We start from the raw sequence: 14,553 nt of genomic DNA, 5'->3' as shown, positions 1-14,553 counted from the left end.
AAATAATAGACTGACATCATCTGGAATAACAAGGTTACCAGTCAGCAGACCAGTGCAACAGATCAGGACAGAGCAAATGTAAATGCAAAAGGAGACCAGCAAGAAGTACTATTGTGAAAATACTAATGGAATTGTCTGAAACGCGCAAATGTTCCAGAGGTTCTTGGCATGGGTATCCCATGGCTTCCATGGGTGTAAGTGTGGGTCTCAACCTCTCCAAGAAGATTTTGTAAGTGAATAGAGGGTGGACAAGGGAACAGAAGATTGGGAGGAAAAGGTGGCTGCAAGCTGCAGAAGGCACGTTAGGCTCTTTCATAGACGACGTGCATGTTGGCATATAGAGGCAGTGGAGCCCTGAGTTGGTCAGAAAGTAGATATGGCTGTGGAGAGGGTGAGGCACACAGCCCGAGCAGCCCTCTACCGCTCATGACCTCTGCAGACCTAAAGCTGAGCACTCCCTGTGTATTCAGGACTGATTTGCTCCCAAGTGCTACCTTGCCCAGCTCAGGATAGCTTCTTCAGCTCAGCAGCTGGTCTGGCTGAAAAACTCCTTTAACTTGCTCAGGCTTTTGCAAGTTTGTAAAGAACCCATCACAATTTAATACAGTAAATGTTTTTTAGAAGAATGAACAAGGGTAAAATCACAATAGCAGTGTTGCACTTTGAACCTTGAGAGGAAACTTTTAAGTCCTAAGAAGTATTATCCTGTGTGTTTCTCCCGCTTGTCTGCCCATTTTGGTGCAAGTATAAGCACAGGATGAAGATGAAGACCACAACACCAGCAAGCACCCAAGGACAGTGGAAACAAGAGAGACTTGCAGTAAGAAACCCACATACAAAAATGCAGTGTAGAATAGCGTGTCTAGCTCTACCTTCAAATTTCACCTTCTCTCAAATTTCCTCTGGCTGCACCAGTAAATCAATCTCATCTGGTAAACAAACAAACAGTTGTCGCCCCATTTTCCGCAGAAGACTAATCTTGTCTCTCATCAACTAGGTATCCCTTTATCCTCTCTAAAGTAGAAGGTTATTGTTTCAAATTAATCTTTCTTTGCATGAGAAATAAGAACATTGAACACACAGGATGAGTTTGAGGAGTCGGACAACAAAGCAGCCTCTAAGGCCTATAAAATTTTGAATTTGAATCTATACTAACTTGTTAGGCATTAACAAGATCCGGATCAAGAAAGAAGGAAAATATAGTGCTAAAACCTTGCATAGTTTTTGAAATTCCAATAAATGAAGATGGCCTGTTTCCAGAGAGTTTGTTTACTAAATATTTTATCAATTATTACATGAAAATAGTAAGGAAGAATCTGTACAAAGATGTGCTTCACAGAAATGAAGAGTAAAACAGTAAGGACCAGGAAAATGAAGTGCATGACCTTACATCTGTTACAGGCAAGAGTATATAGTTCATAGACACCTTTAAAACAGTTCTCGTAAATTTCAGTTATTTAGACCACAAAACATACTGTCAAGACATTACAGTTTAGATTAATAAAATGTATTATCATTGAAAGTCTTCATATCTGAGCTCTAGTTAAAATCTGGATTCTGTATTTAGTATTGCTGAGCAGTTGCCACTAAAAACAACTCATTAAGTTTTTACATCTCACATATTTAAGTATTTGCAATATTGTGCAACTATATGGGATTCAAAGTAAATTAATTAAATCCGTATCTACATGTTGCGTGTATATATTTGCAAACCTGATGGGCAAGGTGTAAGCACATTCTAGAGGTCTTATTTTTTAGTTCACTAGTCACAGGCACTCGTCTCTGTGGTGCATTCCTTTCTTTACCTAAAGAATTCTCTAGTACAGTACTAAGCCTCATGCTCTGACTTTACTGGTTCGATTACCCAGCTCTGCAAACATTCTGTATTTTTTTAATGTTAAAATGTATTCCAGATTAAAATGATCATTATGGTTGCAAAGTTAATCACTGGAAGAAAAGCCTGCAGAAAGACAGTTGTCAAAGAAACTTTAAATCTGCCCCGTTTTGTATGCAAACCTTAATGAAAAAGTAGTAATAGGATAACATAGTACTTTCCCCTCAAAATGTTCTCGTAAGGAATCTAAGTAGGGCTCCAAGGGCAAATGAACTTGGTATATTACCAAGTTTTAAGGATGTCCTCTCAAGTTTGTAGGCAAATTAAATTCATATCTTCCTTCACTTCTACCTCAAAATCACAAATCATGATCCTCAAAGCTCCCTATGCAGATTTCACTCTCCAGCTCTACTGAAGGCACAAACTGTGTCTCCCCAAAACAAGGAAAACATATTTCAATTTGGAAATAAAACTTCTTTTTTATTCTCAAGAAGGGACCAGCAAGTTATCAACTATTTTTATTTGCTCACCAATACAGTAAGGACAACATTGTCCCTTTCTCAGAACAGGTCTCTCACAGGATACCGGTGGGCAGGACTCGGAGTAGCACCTAATCACACCATCCATGCAAATGCAGCTAGTGCAGACATTGGGCTTCCAGGACTCAGCTGTCAGAAAAATATCTCCTTCATCGTTTTTGCAATAACTGGGCATGCTCTCATTGCTTGATGAAGAGGGCTGAAGCGGCTCATCTGTAAATATAAACAGATTAAGTTATCTAACTACAGTAGCTAACTTCTCTCTTATTTCCTCAAAAGAGGGTTCACTCTTGAAGAACACAATGGAATTATAACACATTGGCTCACTACTTCAGAAGGACAGAGGCCTTATATCTATTCAGTCCTTACACGTGATGAGGATCTCGTGATGTGCTCTAGAACAAAGTTTATGTAGACCTTCATTGACTTCACTCGAAAAAAAAGAGAAAAGAGAAAAAAGGACAGCAAAATGAAAAACAATCACCATCAGAAGCAGCCCCTCAGAAAGCCACTCTGAATGCTCTGAAATGAGTGGTATATAGGAACTCATCTTAAAGAGATTAAATTTTAAATCTAAAACTTGAATTTCAGCTTCTGCCATGTCAGTTCAGATCCTTGAATGATGCAAAGTGAAAAGCTATTATGCTCCCGTTGCCTTCACTAGTAGATTTATTTGAGCTAATTATAGGCTGTTGAGGAACAAATGGAACTTGATAGGGCTACAGCATGATGCCAACGGATATGCTTTAATTTTCATGCCAGCACATGGGAAAGACATATTTCTGCAATGAAGCTGCATCTTAGCAGACATTATGGATCAAGAAATATGACTGTATGTGCAGAGAACATATGAGAAAAGGAGAAGGAAAAAGGGATTCATAAGGAGTCTCAGTTCAGGTTCTCGGTCTCAGTCTGCATAAGTTATGAGACTAAGCTCCTCATATAGCTAGTGAGGAAAGATCAGCTCCTCCAAACAGTATTTTGAAGTTAAGCAACATGAATGCTCACTGTTAGTAATAATGACAAAAATGGAAGTCAGGAGAACTGGCTAGCTTTTTCACTGAAAAATTTTGTCAGAAATATAAACCCCAAATACCCAACAAACACCCTGTAGAAGAAGTGGAAAAACCTAACCTTTTTTTTTTTTCCTGTAGTAAAATTTTTAGATTTTGGTTTTAATACAGACAAATATTTTCTCAGTGAGTTTACATACGATTCAGAGGTTTGGCATAAACTTTCACTGCAAGAAACTCCTCCATTTGCTATGTAAAATAGCAATTCACATACATTTATAATTGCATCTCTTTCCTTGGGGGAAAGCAAATCCTGTTACCTTCTTGACACTGTGAGGCAGTCTAGGAGTAATTTGGCACACCTGCTGGGCTGGAACGCTTTGATATTACTCAGTTGCCTTCAAGTCACTCTCAAATCATACCAGGTGAAGGTAAAAACAAATAGAAGTGGTTTTGAGACCAAATCCCAAATAGACAAGATAGTAATAAAAAGGTTCATACAAACCAAGGCATGTTGAAAGGAAAAGAAACAAGCCTCTGCAGAGCACTTTGACTATTTTCAAAGCTTCTCTAATCCTGCATGTTTCCATAAACGAGCCGGTGCATATTTCATAAACCTTCCAACTAAGGATTCTGGTACTCATGCAACCCTTACATTATTAGATTTCCTTCAAAGAAGATGTTCAAACTCCAGGGCCATAACTCCTCTTACATTTAAGATATCTCTTGCACACAGTCAAGTTTTGCAGTTGAAATAGAGGACTGCAGTCCCTCACTCCAAACTGCTGAAGAACAAAGGCACCACAACAACCAACTGTGCACATACTGAAACATTCAATATTCACATCATACATTCTCAGATCAAGAAAGGACTCCGATGAAAGCTGGTTGTCAATATATACCTGGGCACTGTGGACAGCAGGAGTCCTGTGTGCGGGTGGGGTTTTGACAAAGAAGAGGTGGACAGACTTCAGTCTCACACAGGACACGTCCACTGTGGCATGTACATTGTGTGCAAGAATCAATATTCCATGTCTCTCCTTCTACAAAGTATTCCCCACCAGGAGCATGACAGATCGATGGACTGGTGAGCTCTGGCTTCTGCACAATTATTTCATCTGGGAAAAACAGAATTGGAAGACAGGCAAAATCAACTATGACTGTAATGATTAAAAAATGTACCCAAAATTAATAATTTATTTTGTTATTGAAAATATTTGGAATAAAAAAAACAGGTATAAATATATTCTTAATGAAACCCTTTCAACTTTATTTCACTTTTGACTTTATGTCCCCTGCATCTGATGGCAAGTGGAAAAAATGTAAACAAGAAACAATTTGAGAATCAGTCTGAATAAATGCTATTTAATATAATTCAGAAATATAAATCAGAATAATCAAGCATTCTTAGCATTTCAGAAAAAAATTAAACCAACCTGTGATGTAGGAATTCCAAGAGGCAACTGTCATTTTCTGAAAAATCATACTGATTGGACAGTTTTTTAACTGCTAAATATTAGCAGCAGTGCAATTCCTGAAAGGATGGATAAGAATGCTTCTTGTCTGGGATTTAGGAAGCCCAGATTTAACTGCCTGCCTTTAAATTTCCTGGGTGATATATGTCTGTACCATTTCGTGCCAGATTAAAAAAAAACCCAAAAAACCAGAACCTGCCCCCCCCCCCCCCTCCGAATCCCCTAAAAACATATAAGCATTTAACATTGGTGGAAGTGCTGCATCACTTTGTTCCATTAAAAAACCATAATAATTATCTCCAGTCTTTGAATTAAAAACTGGACCCAAAGAGATGCCACACTGTGTAAACTCATATTTCCAGTGACTGTATCTCACCAAATGAACCTTAATACCTTTTCAAACAATGAATTACATTACCTCTACAGGTCTGACTACAAGACTCACCCAGCCTCTAACCCAGGCAGTTTAGAGAATAGATTTGGCCTCCTTCAAGTGAAGAAAGGAACTGAAACCGTTTCCCTTGTTCAGCATGAGTGTCCTCCAGCCACGGGGGTATTAAAAACACGGGGGAACTCTCTTTACCTTTTGGTGTTTTGAAAGAAAAAAAGAAACCTGCCCTGCACTTTGAAAATGTTTAAGCACTTACCATCAAGAAAATGTTATGCCACAAACTACATCCTCTTAGCCTGCTTAAAATGCTTTAGAGCCCACCCTCACATAAGGGGCAATAAGGGCAGTAATAGTTGCCAGCTCAGCGTGCTGGTAGCTTTGCTGGAGTGAGGCCACCAGCTTTCTCCTTGCACTGTGTATATGAGTTGAGATGCCTCACATAGCATGTTTTACGCAACCACAGAAGCCATGACTTTGAACGTTACATGCTGCAACATAAAGCTTCAGGTTTATAAGTGATGTTGTCCTTCAGCCCGAATTCAACCCATCTAATACTAGACAACTAAGTCAGGTGCCTATGTTAAGCACTGAGCTGCCTGAGGTTTCCTGTGCTATCAATGGAGGAGAAGAGAAAGTGACTTTCAGGTAACAACTCTACATCTCTAAACCACTTTCTGAAGGTCCCTCTCTTCTACTTAATTATAAAGATGCCTAATGTGAATATCATCCTAATCCAAATAACTCGGTTAAGGACAGAAAAATGAAATGGCTAGCAGTTCCTCTAGTCATTTAGGCAGGGCGAGGCTCACAAAGCGCATGTGCTTCTCTCCACATTCGTAGCCCTGCTGTACCTGTCTGGAGAACAGTGTTTGTGCCCTTTGCTCTATGACATTGCCACGTAGAAGACACGTGACTCAATGATTTCTTTTTATTTCTGAAGAATGATCAATAGAACTCAAGGAACCTGACTCTGGCCCATCTTACTCTATTCACAAAGTACTTGCGCATTTTTTCTTTCAAGGAATTATTTTATCTTCCACTGATTCGCTTATGCTGTGCTTCTATTGCTTCCACTTATTAATCTTAGATGTGATTCAGTAGCATTTACCTGCAGTGAGATAGGGACAAGGCAGTAGACCAGCTATTTGTTTTTTTTATATCAGCTGCAACAACAGATAACACTTTATGCAATGTCATCCTAACTCACCATGGCAAAGGCAATACTAATTATTTTCCGGAAATTTTCCGAGTCATCTCCTTTGCATTTAGTTTTCTGCAAAGTCGCAGGCCTGTTCTACTACAGCTCATAAACTGTTCATAATCAGAAAAGCATAAACAGATAGTACGGCTGTACACATGGTATTGCTTACTGCTCCCTTAGCAGCATTGATAATGATGTATCACTGCAACTGAATTGCTACAAGTGCACAACTACTATATTCCTGAGGGAGCAACTAGCCAAATACACACTTTCTGGATAGCACAGTTCTGCAAATCACTAGCAGTTAATGGCTTTCTAAATCTTACAGGAAACATGGAGCATTTCACAAGCATTGCAACAATCCACTTAAACCTCTTAATATATGGAAACATGGTTATAAGGAATGTTGTAGCAGTCAAGGTATGTCTTGCTGTGTTGAAGACTAACTAAATATAGAATTGAATGTAACCACTTTTTTTTCAGTCTGAAAAAAGAGCTCTACTTCCTCTGAGAGCTGCTACTTCCCTGTTGATAGGTTAACAGTGCTATTCAAAACTGAGTACATCAGGATTGCTAATTATTTCAATATCCTTATGCCAGACACATTTGAGTGACGTGCTCACATTCTCACAATTCCAAACTGCCTTCCTATCTACCGAAAGCTATGATATTTATTTAACAACGTCACTCGGGAATCAATACATTGCAAAATAAAATCAGAAGTACATTTCTAACAAATATAAAACCTCAGTGGGGGAAACAAAACCGCACTGGGACTAATTTGGCCATATTAATCCATATACTTATATATGCAATCACTTTAAAAACTGCTGTGTCTGCCCTAGCATTGTAGGAGTTTACACCGAGTATGACTTTGGTAATACAGAAGCTGGGTGACTATTACCTTGAAAGCAGGAAAGACGTCAGGCAGAGAAACCTATGCAGACACTGTATCTCAAAGGAACAGACACTACTGGGTAAGCAACTGCTATTTTACGCAAGAGACCAAAATTGCTGGTGCTCAGAATCAAACACTGATCGCATCCAGAAGAAACGTATAGTGTGAGAAGACAGGTACTGCTAACCTCATACTTGATCTTTCTTCTGCAAACTGAACATTAGGCGTATGGACGGATTTACCCAAACTCATTCTCCCTAAACAAATTAACTAGCCACTTGTGCTGCTGAAAGACCAAAATTAAAACTACTCTTATTGAAATCTCTGAGGTGTTCTGCATGTGTCAGGTAAATCAATATGCAGAAGTATGCTGACAGAAGAGTGAAATCAGGAATGAGTCTCAGGACCTAACAACAGAATTTCTGGAAGTGGAACAACGCTCCTACATTTTAAATTTTGAATATTGAATGTTTTCACTGAATTTCACTGAATTTTTTAGAGTTGGAAGGGACCATAAAGATCATCTAGTCCAACTCCCCTGCCGAAGCAGGATTGCCCAGAGCATGTCAGAGCATGTTACTCAGGACTGCATCCAGGCGGGTCTTGAAAATCTCCAAAGAAGGGGACTCCACAACCTCCCTGGGCAGCCTGTTCCAGGGCTCTGTCACCCTCACCGTAAAGAACACCGTAAAGTTTACCCAATGCAAGACTAACATGCTAACCTGTCCCCATCCATATGAAATATATATACCATCCTCTACAACAATATACAAATCACTGTGAAAAGGTGAGTGACTACTGCAGGTACTCCGACAGTTCTGTGCAGCCCTGAATTCCAGGTAGTGCGAGCGGAAAATAACATCCCTGTCCAGTGACATGACTTCAGGTATACGATATTCTGTATTTATTATTTGCTGCTTGGCTGCTCCTCCTGGAACAATATTCACAACTGAATATTTTTCTTGTTTTCTAAATTTTATTATTTTTTTTTTCCACACTGAGTTTTCATAGGGGAGAGAACTGTACTATTTAAGACAGACAGTGAATGTGTGTGTGTGCATGGGGAGCTAAAGAAAAGAATGACAGTACCTGATGTGATGCATATGAACCAATACTGCATATTGTTGCGGCAAAAAAACATGCTCCAACCTGATAAAACACTAAGGTTCCCTTTAAAAATCTTATGATTTTTAAATTCCCTGTCCAACTAGCCAGATACTTGATAATGGAAGAGAAGGAAGCGAGTGAAGCATGGTTCCCCTAGTGTGCATCACTGGTGGGAGTATCCTCCTTAGTGTTTCCATCTCAGCTAAAAATTTCATTAATGGTTGTCATTACTAAGATGCTAAGGACGAAGAGCTTAGCCTCAGTAACCCCTGCTAAATTACCTAGTGTTGAAAAAGCCAATGAAGCCATGATAGCCAGTGCCAAAAGCAACACCACGTCTGGCTATGGAACCACAAGGCCCAGTCTTGATACTAAGGGGAGGAGAGTGGTGCAGACTGAGAAAGGGAGACAGACCTTTTGGATTCTCGCATCTTTTTGGAGTCTGTGTTTTTCCAGTTACCACAAGCTGTGAACTGGGCTGGAGATCTCCATTTGTCTATGAAATCTAAAGAGATTGATTATCCTAGGTCCTATGGAGGATACACTCTGCCACCTTCAGAAAGAGGATCTGGCTGATTAATTTGCCCCTAGGATTTCCATTTTTTCACAAAGAATTTGAAACAGTTTGTAATTGCTTATATCCTGCCAGTGCTGTCTTACTGTTTTGATATTTATAGTAGTATCATGAGCCTCATTGTTTCCACTTGTAACATGACTTCCAATAAAGTCATAGACAGTATCACTGTATTACAAATTAATCTATTTAGCACATAAAATATTGTAGGAACCATTCTGAAGACAGAGGACATTAATCTCACACTCTACCCACACTCCAGCATCTTTCATAAACGTCTTTCATACTAACACCTTATTATTAAAATTGTATTGGAATGCAACATTAATTGTACCTGGCCTTCTCACCAAAAGCATTAAAAAAAATCTTCTACTGCTGGTGGCACAGAAGCCTTCCCTTAGAACACAGAATCATAATGTTCAATTACTTAAGACATCCATTTAAATGTGTACTCCTTTGTGGGGTTGTGAAACACAGACCAGGAGATGAATTTTAATAAAACTCCACTTCAAATTAAAAAAAAAGCAAGTATTATTATAATAAGCCATTACATTTTCATTATAGGTAACAAAATTGTATATAAGTATGAATTTGCTATTATAGCTAATATAGACTAGAAACTTCTTCTACTTTAAAGGTTTCAATGTGTCAAAGATCAACATGTTAGGATCCACAACATGCATATGCTTTAAATATTTAAGTTCCCATCCTTCACATCTGAGATCTTAATGAAAGCCATTCATCACGTTATATTCGGGCATAGAAACCTTCATATATGCCTATTACTGAATGATGCACGAGATTATTTTCATGTATTAGGAAACAGAACACATGTGAAATGAAACCTGATTACAAAGCATATAGAAGAAAGCACATCACCTGGACATGATGGGCAACACTGCCCTGGATGTATGGTGGGGTTTCCACAATTAGGAACGGGGCAGGTGATCAAGGCACACATCTCCCGTCCATTGTGACAGTAACATTCCCTGCAGCCATCGTGCCAGCTCTCCTCGTTCTCATGTCGGCGCCCATCCATTGACAGGCAAGAGCCTGTTTTGACGGGAGGCATAAGAGAAGCGGTTGCCTCTGCACAAAATCAAAGGAAAATGAAGTGTCCTGATAAGCATGTGTTGCTTAACAAAAAAACCCATACCAGCTTCATGCCTGGATTGCATTTATTTTTAAAGCACATGTAAGACCAAGTGAATAATAATTCTATCATTGACACTTAGAAATAAAGTAACAACACACATGAAAATTAAAAGGTATACTGAAGGGGATGGTAGGATGTAGCAGAATGTATTACCTTGGAAAATATAATCACTTGTTTCTGTTGCCCCTATACTGTTTTTAATCATACAGAAATGCAGTACTGGCTACGTAATATGAAAAAAAAAAAAAAGAGAAATGCAATGGAGGGAAATAGCGGAAAGCACAAAACGTATCTAAAATGAAAGATTTAACTATTACAGTGTATTAGATTATAATGTGAACATCTGATAGCAAGTAGAATATAAAAGCATTTACAAGAGCTAAGGATGGTCTTATATCATGAATGACAAAAAATTACAAGCAAGTTCTAACAGGTTCATGCTGAAAATATTTCATAAAACACCTATGAGAAATTATTTGTTTACATTACTATGATAAATGAGATGCTTGGAAGAAAACTGTTCTGACAGTTTTTTACTGAGATGAGAATACAGTAGCTTGGACTGCTGCATTACTTGCACTCAGCCAGAACACGCAAGCAGTTGGTCCAGGGAGGATAAAGTCTCATTTGTATCTTAGGAGGTATTTAAGTGCTGCAGGACACAGCCTCAATATATTCTTTTTTAATCAGCAGAGTGAATTTAGAGCCCAACACTCCCTCGCCCACATCATTATGAAGATGAAGGATTTAGGATCAGTTTGTCAGTGAACTAACTTGTTTTCAGTGGTATGTCAACCATGTTCTGCTGACACTTATGTATATATAAGTTTATTTGTATTAAGTTGCTGATTTCATTTTCTGTTTAAAAAAGGATGCAGTATGAAGATAGTAATGTTTATATGTAATTTTAGTAAGGTGGTTTTTTTGTTGTTTTTGGTTGGTTGGTTGGTTTTTTACTAACATGTAGGTCAGCACATCTTCAGCTGTGGCAGATCTATCAAAGGTGATCTAACAACCACAAACAGATGGTACAAAGTTAGTTTGATGCATGTTATCAGAATAAGAACCTAATACACAGAAATTACATTAGTATACCATTTTGTGAATTAAAAAGAAAAGCCATGGCATAAAGATAAAATATTTCTTAAAACAGACTTTATCCTATTGCACAAATACTATGAAAAAAAATTGCATTCAGTTACTATACTTTTATACTTTCGTATAAGATTATATATTAATTCCTATTTGACTTAATATCATTGGAATACTGTCCTACATTAAAATGATTATCGACACACGAAAGCCTTAGATAGTACTGCCATTTTCCCTTCTTAATAAATAAAGTATGTGATGTAATCAAATTTTTTCCTAAAATATTCTAAAGTATAGTCCAAAATTTGGAGGAAAAAGCCAAGCATACAGGCAACAATTCAAAATTAACTTCAAAACCAGATTGTTTTCACTTTTTAACTAAAATTAGTACAAAAGAGAATACTTCAAGAGGAAACCAAATGCCCAAATACAAATTGGGAATAACTGGATAACTAGAGGTATGGTGGAAAAGACCTGGGATTACAGTAGCTCAAAAGTAAAAATGAGTCAGTAATGCGATACCACAGCAGAGAAGGCAAGTTTGATCTAAGATACAAATACAGGAGCACTGTAAATTTAAACGCAGTACTAATATCTCTACTAGTTTGAAGTTTCTGCTACTGCTAAAGTACAATATCCAGTTTTTGAACTGTGATAAGAGAACAAAATAACTGGATTTATTTGACATAGGAAAAAAACCCAACCAAACAACCAAAAAATGTTTAGAGGATTCCAGTTGCAACCCCATAAATATTGCAAGAATTCTAAACAGAATGGTGCTTAGCTGCTACACATGTCTGTCAATCTTAGGACAAGAAGTAACTGGCTCAATTTGCAGAAAGGGAAACAGGAATATTAGAAAATTTATTTTAAAATGTCACATATTGGTAACCATAGGAAAACATTTTAGAGAGTTTTTGGTTTTTTTTTTTTTTTTTTTTCTATTGGGAGTGAAGATTCTTAATAAATTAAATCTTAGACAAACATCTGTCAAGGATTATCCAGATACACTCTATTTTATAAGAGGGCAGAGGAATGGACTCTCAGTTTTCCAGAGGACTACCCCAGCCCTGTGCTTCTATCGTTCTGCTTCTATTAATCCTGACATAAGCTATTTCTGGCAGAAGCAATTTAGAAAGTGGAGCTAATTCACAAGCAGGGGATTTACTCGTCCCTGTCTCTTACTTAGGGATTTTGGGTCAAAATCTTAATAAGGAGTCACAGCTCCCCGAGAACATACTGGTGATTGCTCTAATTATTCTTGGACAAGTTGTTAATGAAGTGATGTTGAAGTGATATGCTCATGGCTGGTATCTTTATGATCATAACAACAAAAAATCCTACTTACAGAGGGATCAAGTTATTTTCGCTAAATATTTGTGCATGTTTTAAAATCCATCCTTGTTAAGAAAGGGACTTAAAGGTGTGTGTACACATAATTACTAACTGAAGAGTTGCACCTGTTTATAGTCTGGGATGCAATTATGGCACACCTAAGAGAACACCTTGTGTATATTCCATCACAATACCACTGCAATGAGGAAAAGTGTGCTGATTGTGAATATGGAGACAAATGACAAGATAAGTGATAAGACTTCTCTCAATGGGACTCCATTCAGCAGTTACCCTTTCTTATTTAATTTTTAAAATTTTTATGTCCAGTAAGAGTCGTATATTGGAACTTATGTCAGTGAAATCTCTCTCTACTTCTCAATCTGCAAGGTACATTTATAACGTATTTTTTTTTTTGCTATAAGTCTTAAAGTTTTGTTATAATTGTCTGTGTGTATGTCGTGCAGAAAATATAATGTCAGATCCTTCCGATTTATATGATTGCATGTTTGCCTTCAACTACACAAGAGTGACTTCATGAACTCATACACTTTCTTTCAGTCCCATGTTCCCATATCTTGCCTTATTATATCTTATCGTTTCTGTACAATGCAAAAGAAATAGCTGCTAAAAAAGTTAAAAATGGAGTCCTTACACAAGGCAAAGGGAAAATACTCAAACTTACTTGCCTATAGCTAGAAATCACACAAGTAAGAATCAAAGAAAATAAGCATGAAAGAGCAGTTGGGATCTTTCGTTAGGAGCAAAACCAAAAAGTTATTAAATGCAACATATGGAGATAAGCAATGAAGGAAGTGTGATACCCAGACCAACACAAAACACAAACTGAAAATATCCTTAAAAAGACATGTTAAAAGCAGCATAGAAATAAAGCAGACAACTAATGAACATCTTATCTCAGTCTCCACCTGGAACTTGGTAGTTACAAGTTTTGGATGTGTGAAATCTTAAGCTTAAGAATACTCAGTCCTTTCTCCTGGGTAATCGCTCTCTGTACTCATTGTTCCTTGAGACCACCTTAAAAGTGTCCAAGAAACAGCACTCTAATTTTAAGTGGTGAAGTTTAGTTTACTCGAGTTTGTAAAGAAAAGATGATGGTAAAGAAGCTAAGATGAACACTGCTACTCAAAAAAAAAGCCCTCTTGACTAGCTTATTTCTAGTACTTACTAAGAGCCTGAACTAATTTTTATTAATGATAATGAACTGATTTTTGTGACTTTGTAATGGGTTAATAAAGTGGAGCTGATGCTTTCTGTTGAAGCCAAGATGAACACAGATAATAACAAACACCTGCAAAACAATACATTCGTTTGAGCAAAGTTGAACCAGCTCCCCCACCAGTACCATGTTTCATTTCTTCCATATTCTGTGCAGTATTCCTTTTCTTTTGCTCTAGCTTCCAACTGCTTTGAAAACAAGTTGTAATTAGAGGTGGTAATACCTTTGCACATACCTCTGCACTTGCAGATAACACAGCCGTGATTGTTCTGCTGGAAGCCCATCGGACAGATTTTACCACAAGGCAGGTCTGGGCATTTCTTACACCGACAGATTTCACAGCCATGCTTGTTCTTCCTAGATGACCAAAATAATTTGTAAAAGGTCAGCAGGTCACTTTAACATATCATGATCTTTGAAGCAAAAGCATCCTCTAAAGAAGTGATTGATCAAGTAAAAAAATGATCAATAACTGTCACCATTAGGTTCAGTGGGTCTATGGGGTGTACAGGTCTCCATCCCTGGCATGTGCTCCCTCCACATGACTGGCAAAATCTCTGTATTTGGTACTTTCAAGCCATAGCAGATAATACAGATGTATGTGCTTGTGACTACTACTGATGATCAATTCTTTTTTCAAGTGAAAAAGTAGAAAGAATAACTTCTAAAACTGTGAAGAATTTGGGTAGGTAGGAATCTGT

At 37.7% G+C, this 14,553-nt stretch overlaps 1 protein-coding gene across 1 annotated transcript in view; it reads right to left on the bottom strand.

The window, feature by feature from the left end:
- CRIM1 (cysteine rich transmembrane BMP regulator 1) overlaps positions 1–14,553 on the bottom strand; it is a 189,355-nt gene that overhangs the window by 6,944 nt on the left and 167,858 nt on the right. Inside the window, exons 10-13 of the mRNA XM_074168866.1 lie at positions 14,088–14,209; positions 9,912–10,121; positions 4,289–4,504; positions 2,365–2,586 (exon numbers count right to left, since the gene is read on the bottom strand). Coding sequence (XP_074024967.1) covers positions 2,365–2,586; positions 4,289–4,504; positions 9,912–10,121; positions 14,088–14,209 — 770 coding nt within the window. The remainder of the gene's footprint in view (positions 1–2,364; positions 2,587–4,288; positions 4,505–9,911; positions 10,122–14,087; positions 14,210–14,553) is intronic.

Source organism: Numenius arquata, chromosome 2 (assembly GCF_964106895.1).
Source record: "Numenius arquata chromosome 2, bNumArq3.hap1.1, whole genome shotgun sequence".
NCBI classification, from domain to species: domain Eukaryota; kingdom Metazoa; phylum Chordata; class Aves; order Charadriiformes; family Scolopacidae; genus Numenius; species Numenius arquata.
This window is presented reverse-complemented; position numbering and strand designations above follow the sequence as displayed.